The sequence below is a fragment of the Megachile rotundata genome, chromosome 5 (genome assembly GCF_050947335.1).
Source record: "Megachile rotundata isolate GNS110a chromosome 5, iyMegRotu1, whole genome shotgun sequence".
Classification (NCBI taxonomy): Eukaryota; Metazoa; Arthropoda; class Insecta; order Hymenoptera; family Megachilidae; genus Megachile; species Megachile rotundata.
In genome coordinates, this window is record NC_134987.1 from 7,220,448 (window position 1) to 7,238,829 (window position 18,382).

An 18,382-nucleotide genomic window follows, 5' to 3' on the forward strand; every position below is an offset into this window, starting at 1 on the left:
TCAAAGGCGAAAGCAGAGAAACTTGGCGGCTCACAAAAGAAAGGGGGTTGCGGGGAGATGAAACGGGGAAAAAGAAAGAGACGTAAAATGTTCGTTGTGCAGAAAGCCATGGTAATGTGTGAGCTTCGGGCAACTCGAGAGCTAATTACACAAAGTACATTTTCAGCCTGAAGCCACGAGAGAGATAATTGAGTTAGTTGGTAATTATCTCCTGACGAGTCCTCCGCTTTTTCTTATCTCTTACCGTATTGGAAATAGTAAATAACAGAGGCGAGAATATTGGTATCGATCTGGAAAATTAACCGCGAATTAACACGACTGATTGGCCCCGGACCATTCTGATTGGGAAAACTTAGTTGGATCTATCCTGCTCATTATTGCCGTCCTACCTGGCAATTAGCTTTAATCTCCGCCGAATATTTGTTTCGTGCATACTTGCCTATTGAATCGTGCGAAACCAACTAATTGTACGAGCGCGACAATCGTTTGCATGATTAATATCAGAGGGCGATGAAATGTTTCGATGCCTCATGAATGTTTCATAACGCGATAGCACGCTAATAGAGATGCCGTTAAAAGCCAAGGAGGGGGAAAAAATTTCATTATTTTCTCGACTGATATTCGAGCACGGATGCTCGATTTTGCGAATTATTTTTGGTCAAGTTTTTATACATTTTATTGCGATCGTTTATGTCACTTCAAATGGAAGAGGAGTGTTCTGTCAGCGATCGATCGATGCAGTTTTTTGAAAATATTAATATTTTTAGTAATGTCTTTTTTGTGCGAAATTGTGTTTGGAAAATTATACATGTTTGACAGGGTGAAAAAATAATGTAGTTTAGAAATTGTGTAATTTTATGGAGATAATTGTTCGATTGTAACAGTTTAATGTAAATCAGGTACATAATTTTGTATAAAATGTAAGTGTTTGTTTAGAGTTCATAATAAATGCGATTTAAGAAGGAAGAAATTTATTTTGTTTCGAATTCCATTGTGAACTAATGGATTAATATGTAGGTTTGAAAATTAGGAACATAGAAATTTAGAGATTTGAAGATTTGTAAATTTGCAAACAGAAAAATGAAAAAATTTGAAAATTAGAAATTGAAAATTACAAATTTTTCTATTCTTGTATTCCCTAATTCACAAATTTCTAAATTCCTAAATTTCCCAATTTTTCAATTTCTCAATTTCTTAATTTTCCAACTTTCCAATTTCTCAATTTCTCAATTTCTCAATTCCCAAATTCCCAAATTTCTAAATTCCTAAATTCCTAAATTCCTAAATTCCTAAATTCCTAAATTTCCCAATTTCCCAAATTTCTAAATTCCTAACTTTCCCAATTTCTCAATTTCCCAATTTCTCAATTCCCAAATTTCTAAATTCCTAAATTCCTAAATTCCTAAATTCCTAAATTCCTAAATTCCTAAATTCCTAAATTTCCCAATTTCTAAATTCCTAAATTTCCCAATTCCCAAATTTCTAAATTCCTAAATTTCCCAATTCCCAAATTTCTAAATTCCTATATTTCCCAATTTCGCAATTCCCAAATTTCTTAACTCCCAAATTCCCCAATTCACAAATTTCTCAATTTCCCAGTTCCCAAATTTCCCAATTTCAATTCCCCATTTGAAAATTAGAAATTGAAAAATTGAAAGATTGAAAAATGTTCAAAGTTGGAAATTGGAAAATTAAAATTAGAAATTAAGAAATTGAAAAATGACAAAAATTGATAACCTCTAAATGTAAAAATTAAGGAAATTCAAAATTGGGTAACTCACAATTTAAAAATTTTAAAGATACAATTTGCAAGTCTAAAAATTTATGAATATAGCAATTTGCAAATGTATCATATAATCACAATAATGTGTAAATATAGTAATCTAGAAACATGATAAATTGCCAACGTGCAAAAAATTCTGAAATTAGAAAATATAGACTTGAAACTTCTAAATTTAAAAAACAACCCGTCACAACCTGGGGGGCATATTTGCCCGTCACAGCTACACACAATCACCTAATACCTTCATCACCTCGCAACATAAAGCATGGCCCCCCGTCGATTTGGAATGAAAAACTGTCGTAATTCGATTTTCCATAATTGAAGCTTGTACTAATCCAATTTGTCCCAGGAACATGAACTCGAAAGTGCTTTCGATCTTGTCATACACGTGCGCAGCTCCCTACTCTGTTATTATCAATTCTTTTTGCAGTTTTCAATTATACCGTTCTCGATCGAAGACGTCGAAACCATTATAACTATCTCAGCCATATTGTACGAGCAATAAAGGTTAGGTGCAGTCGAAGCAATTTATTCGTAAACGGATAGAACTCTTCTTTTTCGACATTTTATTTCGGAACATTTGCCGGCAACTCGTAAAAGGCAGTATACGACATTATTTTATTAATAATCAGAAGTTCAATTAAAGCTTCTGTACTGTTGTGAAACGAACAGAGAAAATAGAGTTACACTGATGCTGAAAGAATTATCAAGGAACCTTTTAATCTTTTTTTCTTTGCAATCTCATTATCCCTTGTTACTTTATGCTTTAGAAGTTTGTTTTCTCTAGTACTGATATTATTACAAAGTTCGCGGATAATGATTTTAATACAGGGGAAAGTTCTACGAAAGAAATTACTGACAAGTTCTTAGAAATTTCTCATTTCTTTCGTTTTAATTGCGGAATCATGAAAGTTTCAGATTTAATTATATTTTTTAATGAAATTGGAGGTTACGGTGTTGGTTAGTGACGGACAGTTGTTTGAGGATGATTATACTGTTAGGAAGTATAATTTGTGGTAAGGATATTAAGTTCACGCTTTTAGTAATTTTGTTATTTATAGGAGAACTGTAATATTTCTAAATTTTTGTATTTTGGACTTGATGAGTTTGTAGATTTCTAAATTTTCAGATTATTAAATTATCAATTTTTAGGTTACTAAAGTAGCAAATTTCTAAGTTTGTTAATTAGCAAATTTGAGGATAGAAAATTTAAAATTTGTATATTTCCAAAGTTGAGCATTTTTAAATTTCTAGTTTTCCAATTCTCAAATTTCCTAATTCCCAAATTTCCAAATTTCCCAATTCCCATATTTCTCAATTTCCACATTCCCCAATTCCCACATTCCCCAATTCCCACATTCCCCAATTCCCACATTTCCCAATCCCACATTCCCCAATTCCACATTTCCGAATTTTCACATTTTCCAATTCTCACATTCCCCAGTTCCCACATTCCTCAATTCCCATATTCCCCAATTCCCACATTCCCCAATTCCCACATTCCCCAATTCTCACATTCCCCAATTCCCACATTCCCCAATTCCCACATTTTCTAATTCCACATTAATAAATTTCTGCAGCTCCCAATTCCCACATTCCCCAACTCCCATTTTCCCCAATTTCCACTTTCCCCAATTGCACATTCGCCAAATCCCACACTCCCTAATTCCCACATTCCCCAAATCCTACTTTTCCCAATTCCCACATTCCCCAAATCCTACTTTTCCCAATTTTCAAATTTGCCAATTCTTAAATTTTGGAATTCCTAAATTTCTCACTTCCCATACATCTGAATTTCCAAATTTCTAAATCCCCAAATTTCTTCTGAATTCGAAAACCTCTAAATTCCAATATTCACATCTTATTTAATTTCTGAACTTGAAAATCCCTAAATTTCAAAACTCTCAACTTACTAAATATTCAGATTCCAAAACTTTAAAGTCACAAAAATAAAAAAAAATAAAAAACGAAAAAACTTAAATTCCACCTGCACAAAGTACATCTAACTTTCACATTATATCCGTAGCAACATATAATTCCATACTCATACCCAACATTTCCATACATTGTTGTAAATCGCTGAGTGCATTTGTAAATCGCTAAATTCACCCCAAACAAATTTCAATTAAATAAACTACCTTGCGATTAAGAAGAGGCATCTTGCTAATGTACCCGAATAGCGAAGATGTCTATCGTGATTATGCAAAGGAAAAGCAAATGAATAGCGCAGAACGTGGAAAGTTGTGTAGATTTTAGTAAGTTAACAAAGCCCGAAATAAATCAAGAACGACGATACTTAATCTCACTTTCGTGGCCTGAAGTTTCGTGGTCCTTTCATTTCGTTTGTTGTGCTTGATTTTACACTTTCTGCCACACCTTACTCATTGTATACGATGCTTTCACGTGCTGCTAATAAATCTTCATTTACGTCAACGAAATTACGTGTCGTGTACTCAGTGTGCCACCGATATGCTGATTTCTAATTTCGCGTAATATCTGTAATATAAAGTATAGTGACGTTTTGTTTTGGAGCACGTCAAGGTTCTCTTTTGTCTTCATTTTTTGTCTTCTCGTGATATCTTTCTGTTTCCTAATGGATACTGATGTATCATGCAACAATTTTCATCATTTGTGAGGCATTTCTAATTCTTTTTATAAAGTTTATATTGTTCATTGTAAGTTTTGGTGTTTGTTAAGGGTGTTTGTTAATGAAATTATGTTTGAGAGTTTCAGTCAATTTATGTTATAAAGTTATTTGCTTTTTGATGGTATTTTATGTGTTTATGTTAAATAATAGAATATTTATTCAGTGAAAATATGAGTACTGTGATAAATATGAATGTATGTACTTTACATACAAGGTGTCTCACAAATAGTGTAAGTTCCTGAAATGGGGGGTAGCTAATGTGATTCTGAATAAGATTTCCCCTTGCAAAAATGGGGTTTGAAGCTTCGTTTTTGAATTATTAAGGAAAAACATGGACCAATCAGAGCGCGAGGTTTACGCATGCGCACCGAGAGCGACACCCTCGAGCCTAATGGCTACGAGGGCGTAATCCTCGCGCTTTGATTGGTCCATGTTTTTCCTTAATAATTCAAAAACGAAGCTTCAAACTCCATTTTTGCAAAAGGAAATCTTGTTCAGAATCACTTCAGTTACCCTCCATTTCAGGCACCTACACTAATTGTGAGACACCCTGTATGTATGTACAGTATACTGTCATAAATGTAGGATTGGGTTTGCGGGAATTGTCGAAATGAAGGCTCGTCGCACGTTGGTTTCAAAAATATGTAATATAATATAACAATGGATAATTAGGAATAATTTAGAATTAATAAGTATATTAATAAGTATTTATTAATTATTAGTACTAATATTAATTATTAATAAGTATTTATTAATTATTAGTACTAATATTAATTATTAATAATTATTAATTAGCATTAATTGTGTAAATCAGTTAAAACTTACATAAATAGAAATATAACAATATACATATAATAACAAAATGTTTTTCATAAGTTTCAATTAAATAAAAAATATGTACAAACGAAAATTAAAAGTACATAAATTAATCTTCCTTTTCCTAGAAATTTAGTATGTACATTTCTACATATTTATTTTATACAGTGGCTCAATAGAACAGAACAAATTAATAGACATTAATCGAACGAGGCAGAACAAAACTCGTTTAAAATTTGACCAAACTACCCTATATCGGATTATATGAGATAGAAACTTTTGCACATACCTAATAATTTCATGGTTATACAATTTCAGGTGATGTACGGTAATTTAGATAAGGACATTATATTACAGCGATAAGGAGATAAGTGCTTTAGATAATAACTCCGTCGGTGATTTTGAGTTACATTATCAAAAATAAAGCAATTTGAAATTTAGATTATATGAAAATTCAAGGTGTGTTGTTTAATTGAATTATTTAAAAAATTGCGGGTGCATATAGTTGCAATTATATTCATGTTCTGTCAATTTATAATTGATAAATATATACGTTGAATATACGATTTGTATCAAAATTTTATATTTTAAAAATTACGAATTAAATTGTAATTTAATATTAATTGATCTTATATTAGGAGATTGCTTTTTAATAAAAATTTTAAGAATAATTTTTGTGAAGAGTAATGTGGAAGATTTTCTAGCTATTAGGGTATTATACTATACATACTATATTATAATTTATTACTTATGTTGTTAGTATTATTTACTTTAATTAGTTATTTTTCACTTGATTTTTACTTTTTATTTTCTATTGTTTTTTATGTTAGTTTTACAAAAATAAACCTTGCAACGTAAGGTAAAAAAAGTGACAAATTTTTGTGTAAAATATCTCATTCAGTTTTAAACTTGTAGTAACCAAATATTTTATTGAAATAATTACTTCACTTTGAAACAAACCTCCTAAACCATTGCTGTCTCTTAATATTATTCCACAATACAATTTTACGTAGAATATTCAAAATCATAAACCACTTGCAATGTTCGAAATACATAGCGTACCATACATAACTTAACCACCAAACATAACCTAACTTTCTCCTTGAAATATAATACAGTAAATTCCTCGTAAAGCTACAGTTACATTTATAATGAAATAATTATGAAGTTCTCAATTAATCCTAAATTAATTCGTTTATAAAGATCTTGAACATTGAGAATTATTTTGCAATTAAAAGTGAAATTAAAAATAAGTGAACAGGCGTTTCCATTGTAACAAATAATTGTAATTATCATTAATTACTGTATTTTACTATTTTAATATAGTAATTAGCATATTGTTTTAAAAAGGTTGAAGACATTTATTCTTGGGTCGTATTTTAATGTTCAGTTTATGTTCTACTTTTGATATTTGTGCAAACGTCAAATATTCTCAAATTTCCCAATTCCTACATGCTCCAATTTCCACATTCCCCAATTTCCAAATTTTCGAATTCCCAAATTTTCCAATTTCCACATTACCCAATTTACATATTTCCCAATTCCCAAATTTCCCGATTTCCACATTTACCAATTTCCATATTTCCCAATTCCCATATTCCCCAATTCCCAAACGTCCCAATTTCCACATTCCCCAATTCCCACATTTTCCGATTCCCACATTCCCCGATTCCCACATTCCCAATTTCCAAATTCACTAATTCCCACATTCCCCAATTTCCACATTACCCAATTTACATATTTTCCAATTCCCAAATTTCCCAATTTCCACCTTTCCCGATTTCCACATTTCCCAATTTCCATATTTACCAATTCTCATATTCCCCAATTCTCAAACGTCCCTATTTCCACATTTCCCAATTTACAAATTTCTAAATTCCTTAATTTCCCAATTTCATAATTTTCTACATTCCTAAATTCCCCAATTTCCCAATTCCCAAATTTCCCGATTTCCACATTTACCAATTTCCATATTTCCCAATTCCCATATTCCCCAATTCCCAAACGTCCCAATTTCCACATTCCCCAATTCCCACATTTTCCGATTCCCACATTCCCCGATTCCCACATTCCCAATTTCCAAATTCACTAATTCCCACATTCCCCAATTTCCACATTACCCAATTTACATATTTTCCAATTCCCAAATTTCCCAATTTCCACCTTTCCCGATTTCCACATTTCCCAATTTCCATATTTACCAATTCTCATATTCCCCAATTCTCAAACGTCCCTATTTCCACATTTCCCAATTTACAAATTTCTAAATTCCTTAATTTCCCAATTTCATAATTTTCCAATTCCCCTATTTCTCCACAAATTTCTACATTCCTAAATTCCCCAATTTTCCAATTCCCAAATTCCCTTATTCCTCCACAAATTTCTAAATTCTTAAATTTCCCAATTTTCCAATTCCCAAATTCCCCTATTCGTGCACAAATTCCTAAATTTCCCAATTTCCCAATTTTCCAATTCCCTTATTCACAAACTTCGAAATTCCTCAGTTTCCTACCTCCCAAATTTCTCAACCCCCAAATATCTCAGTTCCCAAAATCCCAAAATAATAGTACTTATCATTAATTACTGTATTTTACTATTCTAATACAGTACTCCCCAAATTCTTTTAAAAACATTATACACACCTTCCATCTATTTTCGACTACTATTTTAATATTCAGTCTGCGTTCTAGTTTTGCTACTCGCAAACGTCAAATATTCGTTCTTATGCCGAGAAATTTTTCGACATGATAAAATTTTCGACTGGTTACATTTCTTTTTTCCTCCCTCTGTACGATACTTTTCGTTACATTTTTAATAAAAAGAAAAACTCCACCTCTCGTTCTCTCAACGGTCGTTTTATCTCTCAAGCTCGTTGATGCCGCTTTAGTCTTTAACGTCACAAAATGTAATTTACCGTGCCAACGGACGTAACTTTTTAATCCAGAAAAAGAAAAAAGAAAATTTATTAACAACGTATACTCTGATCTGGTATTCTTCAAAACCGAGAAGAACTCGTTCTGGGTCCCACTAACTATGCCAAGCTTGTATCTTTATAACGTTTTTAAAAGAGCACCTCTCCACGTTCTCCATTGGCATGTACTTCATTAAAAACAGGAACTTTTTTTCTATTAAGAGGTCTTAACGGGTGGCTATAAAAGGCTACAAAATTATTTACACGTACATAGAGGAGATAAATGGTAATTTGCATAGTGGTTCACGAAATATTTCAATCATCACTTGAATGAATGTGTGCACATTTTTTAACGCAAGAAAAATTTATATTCGTTGTGGAATATTCTGTATAATATTTTTAATAATTATAATTTACCTTTTGGAGCTACAGAGGAAACGAGGGTGCTGTTTTATTTTATTAACGAAGACACGTGATATTTTGCAGAAAATTTTCGATGTAAATGGGTGGCGCTGTTTTTGTACTAATATATAATTTAGAAATACTTTTTTATGATTTTATAAATGTAATATTCCTGCAATGTGATTATAGAGAATAATTGTGTCACGTTATGAAGGTTTTTAATTTTTTGTTTGGTTTTCTGTTTTTAATTTTTAAAATTAGAGAAAGAGGAAATATTGCAAACTTCAAGTTAAAAAAATTTAAGAAATAAATTTGACAAACCTTGATGCTGGAAAATAGGAAACTAGAAAATTTGACAATCTTTGATATTGAAAATTAGAAAATTGCAGTTTTTAATTTTGAAAATTTGAGAATAAGAGAATATAACAATCTCTATCGTTAAAAATTTTAAAACCAGAAAATATGACATTTTTCACTATTGAAAATTTGAAAAGTAAAAAATCTGACAATTCTTCATTTTGAAAAGTGAAGAACTAAAAAATTAGACAATCTTTAGTTTTAATAAGTGGAGGACTAGAAAATATAGCTATCTTTAATTTGAACAATCTGACAACTAGAAAATTTAATAATCTGTAATTAAAAAATTTGAGCACTAGAAAATTTGACAATTTTTGACTTAAGAAACTTGTGAACTAAATTTTAAAAAACACATATTACATGATATTTTTATAACATATTACTCAATTTACAGAAGAAGAAATGTGTAGTACTTAGCTTTTGACTTTAGTAATGTAACCACTATTTGATTCCGAAGAGATTACTGAATGTAAACACGCGACTAGAATGTAAGAAAAATACACTTTATTTAATTACATGTTCAAAATGTATGCCGCCTTCCATCACGTAATATTCCGGTTTTTTACTTTACATTTCCATTCCTGTAAATCGAGTAATATGTTAATAAGAATATCATGTAACATGTGTTTTGAATTCATCTCGATGTCCTCTAAAGCTACAAATAAATAAAATGTATGTTCCCATTTAAAAAACCCAAGGTGACCTTGACTTTGCCAAGAGAACAAACTGTTTCCAAAATTTGCTTTACTAATATCTATTATGCACTTCATACCCTGCAAATATTGTTTTAAACTTTTTTCCGTAAGGTGGCTGCAAGTGGAAGAAAAATCATGAATAGCGTTACAGGAAACATCCTGTAATAATAAATAAATTTGAAAGATAGCAATTGATTTTGAAACTACAAATCTACAGTATAAAATTTGAAACCTGAAATCTGAAATTTCGATGCAGGTGAGATATGGAGCATCATCTATCTCAAAATACAGTTATGTAGCACCTGTGCTCAATTTTCATACGGTAGGGTCTCTCAAATGGTACTATTGCATGCAATAGTGTTACTGCAATCGTTTCCTTCCGGCGTAAATTGAAATACGAATGAATGGTACAATGGAATGAAAGTTGCGAACAGGTCTCTTCCTTTTAGGACTATTCAAAGTTCTACCAGAATTTCCATAATAATTGCTGTATTGGAAATAGTTCGCACGGTTGAATCGTTTTTTTCAGTTACACATGTATGTACGTTTCGAAATTGATCCAATATTTTCTTCTATAACATACAGTTATTTCGATATGAATTCCAATTTATTACATTTATTCGATTTGATGTATCTTATTCCGCTTTATTTTATCGTTCTCTTTTCTGATTTTATTGCTTTTCATCGGTTTATATCGCTTTTAGTTTTGCGAATATCGCGTGGGGGAATATTGGGTTAAATTTTCATATTCTGACATTTATACATTTTATGATTCACAAATTTTTTAAGTCTCAAACTAACAAATTTCTAAATTCACAAAATCACAACTTGTCAAATTTACAAATTTACATATCTTTTTATTTAAAAAATTTTTAATTCCCAAATTTCTAAATGTCTCAATTCTCAATTTTCAATTCTCAAGCTTAGAAATTTTTTATTTTCTCAAACTTCAAAATTGTTTAATTTTCTAATTTCTACGTCTTCAAATTATAATTCACAATTTTTAAATCTCCAAATTTTCAGATTTCTAAATTCTCAAATTTCAAACTTTTAAACTTTCGAATTTTCTAATCTCTAAATTCTCACATTGCAGAGTATTCAGATCAGAACTCCCTAATTTTTAATTCTTTATTTTGCCAAATTTCTAAATCCCAAAATTTCCAAACACCCAACACTCTGAATCATGAAATTTAAAAATAACTGTATTCACAAATTTTCTAAGTCCTTCAATTACCAAATTTTTAATTTACAAATCCCTAAATTTCTAAATTTCCCAATTTCCAAATCACAAATTTTAAAAACTCTTAAATTCCTATATTCCTAAATTTCTAAGTCCCCATGTTTCCAAATGTCCACACTTCTAAATCCCCAAATTTCATAATTTTCAAATTTCTAAATCTCCGAATTTCCAAATTCCCAAATTTCTAAAAGCTGAAATTAAAAAACTAAAAAATTACAAATTTTCAATTCCGAAAGTGTGGTTACACTAGACTATAACAGAAATCTGCTTTACCTACATTTTACCTATACTATTAATGATAAAAATTATATACAAACACACAGATAACAATACATTCAATTTCACTTTGAAATACCAGAAAATAACATTCCTATAAATTTATTAATTTATAATTTATAAATGTATTAATTTATATTAATTTATAATTAACCCATAATTACATAATATGCAAAAGATCAAGCAAAAAAAATTGAAATATTAACAATTATATGTGATAACACATGTGTTATGACAGCAAAAAAAGTGTAACATGTAACATCTACTATTACGAAAAAGTAGATAAATTTTGATAACGAGAGCTATCGATAGTCGAAATGTTATCTATATTTCTCCACTGATATACTAACATACGTACGTGTAGGTTCTAGTATAAAGTAGAAATCGTTTGTGGAATGTACGTTTTCAGTCTGAAACGAGTTTCTGGTTCGTAACTTAGCGAAATGCCATTAAACTTTATTACCCATGGGACGATGTATTATCTGCTGTTACCGTTGGACAGTCAATTAACACACGATTAAATGGACTTTTCGCGTGCATTTTGATTTCACTTTCACAGCGCGAAAAATAATCAAATTCCCCCAAATGTGATACATACCTTGTGACGTCTGTGTTCTGCTAACCACTTTTATGTTCGTTTTTGAAATTTAAAGGCAGAAACACCGCAGAATTCTAACAAAATTTAACCTTTAAAAGCAAGCTAATTTAGTTGCTCTGATTTTAAGCGAAAAATACCTCGCAGCTTTATAAAACAGAGATACAGAGTTATCAGGTGAAACGCGAGTATAAATCCGATAATTAATTGTACCTCTAATGTCAATAATATCGATTCATCCGTTACCGCGTATTGCAATTGTATCTTTGCAAATACAACCCTCAAAAATAAATGAAACGTTGGAGCTATTTTGAGTTCCATTAAATTGCTTCGATTAATCAATTCCCAGGGCATTGGTATTATCAATTGGTTTTCCAATTAAACGCTTTACCGTTAGTCTGTAATCTCAATTCTAATATCATGCAATCACCGTAAAGGAACAGATCGAATTTCAACTCAATATGAAATCAGAATAACTGGCTACGATTGACATGCCAGGCTGCTAATTTAACGGAGAACAATAATCTAGAGATTTGAGTCAGTATTATATCCATAAAGATTTTGACAACCACATTTTCCAATTTCTGTATTCCCCAATTCCCACATTCCCGAATTCTCACATTCTCCAATTCCCATATTCTCTAATTTCCACATTCCCCAATTCTACATTCTCCAATTCCACATTCCCCAGTTTCTGTATTCCCGAATTCTCACATTCTGCAATTCCCACATTCTCTAATTTTCACATTCCCCAATTCCACATTCCCCAATTCCCACATTCCCCAATTTCACAGTCCCCATTTCCACATTTCCCAATTCCCACATTCCTCAATTCTCGTTTTCTCCAATTCCCACATTCCCCAATTTCTGTATTCCCTAATTCTCAAATTTTCCAATTCCCACATTCCCCAATTCCACATTCCCAAGTTCTCATATTTCCCAATTCCACATTTCCCAATTCCACATTCCCCAATTCCCACATTCCCCAATTCTCACATTCCCCAATTCCCACATTCCCCAATTCCCACATTCCCCAATTCCCACATTCCCCAATTCCCACATTCCCCAATTCCCACATTTCCCAATTCTCACATGCCCTAAATCCTACATTTCCCAATTCTTCAACTTGCCAATTCCCAAATTTCTCAGTTTGGCTACGATTGATATGCCAGACTGTTAATTTAACACTAAATCTACCGGCGTATAATATGTACTTAATCTGAGATGAAAAATGGAGTCAAAAAGTAAATGAACAAGCGACCATACATAAATTAGTACACACATTAATTCTTTATCTTGATGAAGATCAATACAGATATCAGAAGAATCAATTCAACAAATTGTGTCATTTATAATAAGTATCTTGTGGAACGGTCATTTAATCGGTTTGGTAGTTTAAGTGTTAACGGAGAACAATAATCTAAAGAGATTTGAGTCAATATTACATCCTTCAGAATTTTGAAAAACATGGACGCTAAATTTTAATTAGGTTTCTCTTCGTTTGAGGTATATACTGCACATTTTTAGGTAAAAATTTGTTATAAACAGGAACATTCAGATATTCTGTAGTTTCATACCTAGCAAGAATACCAAAAGATATTCCAAAATATCCATTTATACAATATTTGAAAAGCTATGTAAATTTTCTGCTGAATATAGGAAAGATAAATTTGATTTTGATTTTACAGGACTTTGTCACTGGTCTCAGCATACTGTCGCGTGGTTCAATCGACGAGAAACTACGGTGGACATTTTCCCTTTACGATATCAACGGCGACGGTTGTATCACGAGAGAAGAAATGACGGACATCGTGACAGCCGTATACGAACTGATGGGGAAATTTGCTGATCCAAATCTGGATCACGCTGGCGTACGTGAGAAAGTAGATCGAATGTTCCAGGTATGCACTTTTCACGTTTCTATATTACAACCCTTCTACAACGTCAAAGAATAGGAAACAATGATATTATCAATAAAATTTATTTAAATTGACTACACTGGTGCATGAATATATTAGGAATCAAAGATTAAGAATTTTAAATTAAGAATCAAAAGATTCCTTCAAATTCTAAGCAGTTTGCTAAAATACGAAGATAACATACTTATAAAAGAAAAGAAAAGAAAAAAGATTTTAATAGTATGTTACTAAATAATTTTAATAGTTAACTAGTAGTCCTTCATTTTTATTTTTAATAGTTCATTACTTAATCATCAATTACAAATATGACACGTTATGTTTTACTAAAAACATTTTGTTAGCTGGGAAATATTAACACGATCAAGACATGACATTACTCTTTGTTAAAAATATTTTATTAGTTAAGAAATATTAACACATATGATCCTTCAATACAAGATTATATTTTGTTAAATATATACTATTAACTGAAGAATGTTAACACGTTCGATCCCAGAGTAATAAGTACAGAAATTGCTGTCCCCTGAAATGTGTAATTTAACACAATTGGGTCTGAAAGCAATAATCTTGAAAACAATAAAATAATAGAAAGAAATAATCTGGACAACAAAAATTTCTGCACATAATATTAAATCTGCACAAACATAATTTTCAAGTATTTCAATCAGCAAAAGGTTTGAAACTTTGAATTGTTTGAAAACCTGCAGCGGTTCGAACCCATCACTAGTTAAATATAAATCACTGTACATACTATACATTACGAATTAGGCAAACTTATATGAATACATTAAACTTGGCGGAACGTTCATAAACACATATTACTTAATACCTATAATTACCAGAAAGTCTCTTGTACTATATCCAAATAACGCTATAGAAATCCTCGCAAAATAGATGCGGAAATCAAGTTCAAGCTCATACTCCGCCTATTAGAGGCCACTATAAATTAATCTAGCTTTAACTTCCGGGACAACAAAAGTCCCAAACGTTAGTTTGTCGTTTTCTTCCAACAACAACAGTTCGCAAAATGAAAGCTGCAAAAAGTGTCTGACTACAAAGAGATGACGGTATTCAAACGTATAAAAGATGTGGGTAAAATTAAGAGACTGGAAAAAAGAGTGGTTCACAATTTGAACGAAAGTCAGAAAAAAAGAAGACTAGAAATTTGCGATTCATTGTTAGAACGACATATTGCGAAGCCATTTCTGAACAGATTAATAACATGCGACGAGAAGTGGATATTACACGACAACAAACAATTGTCAAGAGCAAATTTGTACCCGGGAAAAATTATGATGACGGTTTGGTGGTGCATGGCTGGTATCGTACACTACAGTTTTTTGCAACGTGATGTTTCTATCACTGCGGAATCTTACTGTCGCCAGTTGGACACTGTGAATAAGAGATTAGCGGAGAACAAATGGAAATGGTTCGATAAGAAATGTCCTATACTGTTGCACGACAATGCACGACCACACGTGGCGCGTTTAACGTTGGCGAAATTGGATCAACTGAAATATGAAGTTCTGCCTCATCCTCCGTATTCGCCGGATCTCTCGCCTACGGACTACCATTTCTTCCCGAATTTAGACAAATTTTTGAAGAACAAAAGACTACTGACTCGAGAAGCTATAACGAAAGCGTTCGAGGAGTTTCTTAGATCCAGAACGCCGGAATTTTATTTTAATGGGATAGAGGCTCTCGTTAGTCGGTGGCAGAAATGCCTCGATTCGAATGGAGGATATTTTTATTAATGCGTTTGTTATGATGGGATGTTTATTCTTTTTCTGTTGGGATTTATGACAGAAGTTTTATAACGATCAGTATTTTTAAAGTGATAGATTAATATTTATCGATTGATAGGACAGTTAGTTATGTTTGTTGACAAATAATATGTCAAGTCACAATAATAAGTCGACAAATAATGTGGTGGTTAATAATATTTATTAACTTATAAATAATAGGATAGTTAATTACATTTATCGCTTGATAAATAATGTGAGAGTTAATAATATTTGTCGACTGATAAAGAATATTTATTGCGAGAATAAATGTGATAATTGGGGATGATTGTACTATTCTATTTATAGCATCTTTATGAAATACTATTTCTTCTTCTTTCGAATTATATTAAATGAATTTTACAGAGATCGGTAATATGTACATTATTATTGTTAAAATATAATTACTATTAACGACTTGAGAACAAACTATAGTAAGCCATAATAAATATTATAAATTCTAGTTTAAAAGAAAATACTTTCATGTTAATATTAACAATGTTATTTCTATGAAATGTTACTTTGTTAAATAAATTTGAAAAATAAATTATATTAAAATCGACAAAATTTCTGCTAAATATTTCATAAATATTCATCACAGCTCTTGACTACTAAAGTACATTAAAAATACATTAAAAGTGTACTTTAATAGTAAATACGAATTAAAATTTAATATGAAGACTGCTGTAACGTTTTTGTTGAAAGATTAAAAAATTGTAACAATTTTAATTTATGAAATGACAGTTGTAAATATGCGAATGTTTTAAGCAAAAAGCGATAAGTTGCAAGGAAAATTCTGTCAGCTTTTCTTGTTCTTATAATTTCCCTCTTCCGATATTACCGTCCCATTGCATGTTCTGAACAACGAAAGCATATTCGTCTTGAACACCATCTGGCAAAGTACCAGCTGCACGAAACGTAGAAATACGTATTTTAAGATGAAAGCCGTATATAATCTATACGTACTTCAAAGCAGATGACCGAAATTACTAGATTTACGAGATTAATGAAAAATTGGGCGATAAAGCGAAGAAAATTTTATAGTCAAGTACTTGTGAGTTGTGAACTGAGTTATTTGATAAATTGGAACTGAATTATATCAATAAAACAATATGTTACTGTAAATAAAACAATATGTTATTGTACATTTTTAAAAGAAAATAAATATAATAAATATAGTTCGGCGAAAGAATTTGTTTTGGAATAAAATATTTAGCTAAATGATTTTTTTATAGGATCCATTGTGTGAGTTCTTTATAAAAATTTTTTGAAGAAATTCAAAATTATTTGAAGAGATTAACAAATATTTAATTGGCGCGATTTTGGGGGTAGATGTTCAGACTTCCAAATTTAAATGTTTTTGAACTTTCTAAATTTCTAGTTTCCAAATTTAGAAATTGAGGGATATAGAAATTCAGAAATGTAAAAATTCAAGAATTAAAAAATTTCAAATTTAAAAACTTTAAATCTAAAAATTTTCAAATTCACTACTTAATTTGAGAACCAATTTCACTAAAATTAAACAAATTCTGAAACGTACATAATTATTTGAGTCATGATTTTCAACATAAAATTTCCCCACAAAATTAGTTCATTTTAACAAAGAATGCAACAGTCATTTAATTATATATAAAAATTTAATTAAATTCTATATAAAAAATGACCTCAGTACCGATCAAAGATCAAGGAAATCTTTGACATCAACTCGAAGCATCTTAAATATAACTTGTCCTTTAATTCGCATAATTGAAGCGTCATTGAAGAAGCAAGATACAAAGAGCTACTTGATGATCTCTCACCGCGATACAACAATAGAAGGAACGCCTCTGTAGGCACTGACAAACCTGCTCGTTCACTTTGACGAAGGAAAACGAGTGGTTGCTCGTAAAGCGCCCAGTCGGTTTCAATGATGCAAGAAAAAGCCTTTCTTCTTAGCGGCTGTCACATTGTTAGCCGCGAATGACACTGTCTACAATGATCTACTCATACCTCTCTCTCTGTGCCTTCTTTCTATGTCGAATAAAGGACGCCGCGATTCGCTTCGGGGAGACAATTTGTACGAACCTCTCATACCTTCGATTTTCTCGAAACGAGTTTCTTGTTATCCATTGTCTCAACATTCAAACCTGATATACACTCAATAGCAAAGAAAAAATACAAATTCAATTTTAAGAAGATCATTCAATGATAAACATCTAGTAAAAAGGATTTGAGCAAGTATACAATCTTTTGAATATAGTGTATAATGTAGAAAAATGTAAAAAACATGTAAGTGGTTCAAACTTTTGAGTGTTGTATATATTAATTTTTTTTTAAGTAGTCATTTCTCTTTTATTAAATCTTTAAGATCGTATTAACTGTTTCTTTCAGTATATTGAAAAATAATATCCACATATTTAATTATCATATTTGCAACCTAAAGTATATGACGCACCAGGTGCGTCAGGACAATGTATAAAATAACCAGTGACGTATTCAACTTTATATTATTAGTCATGTAATGTAAGTTTACACTAATAATATAGAGTTGAATACGTCACTGGTTATTTTATACATTGTCGCGACGCACCTGGTGCGTCATATACTTTAGGTTGTAAATATGATAATTAAATATGTGCATATTATTTTCGAATATATACATGAATTTAAAGGTCCATATATTTCTTGCGTTATAAACAATTATATTTATAATATCGTGTTAAATGTTGCATTATATTTATTTAATAACTGTACACATATGATAGTCATGATATGTATATAATAAATGAAACAAAGCATAATATTTATGTAATGAAATAAGTATACAATAAATATATTATATATTCATAATAATATCAAATATCGCAATTATTTAAACATATAAACAAATATTTAAAATTGTAAAGTAAAACCTGCTAATTTTCTGAAGTTGCTCGTAAAAGCTATCCAAACAATTTGGGTATAAGACCCAGAAGTTAAAA

General features: G+C 30.9%; 1 protein-coding gene across 1 annotated transcript in view; it reads left to right on the plus strand.

Annotated features, from left to right (window-relative positions):
* The window catches only part of LOC100877447 (A-type potassium channel modulatory protein KCNIP1), a gene marked incomplete at its 5' end in the record, with an annotated part of 79,262 nt that overhangs the window by 51,549 nt on the left and 9,331 nt on the right, over positions 1-18,382 (plus strand). Inside the window, one exon of the mRNA XM_012291770.2 lies at positions 13,411-13,623. Coding sequence (XP_012147160.2) covers positions 13,411-13,623 — 213 coding nt within the window. The remainder of the gene's footprint in view (positions 1-13,410; positions 13,624-18,382) is intronic.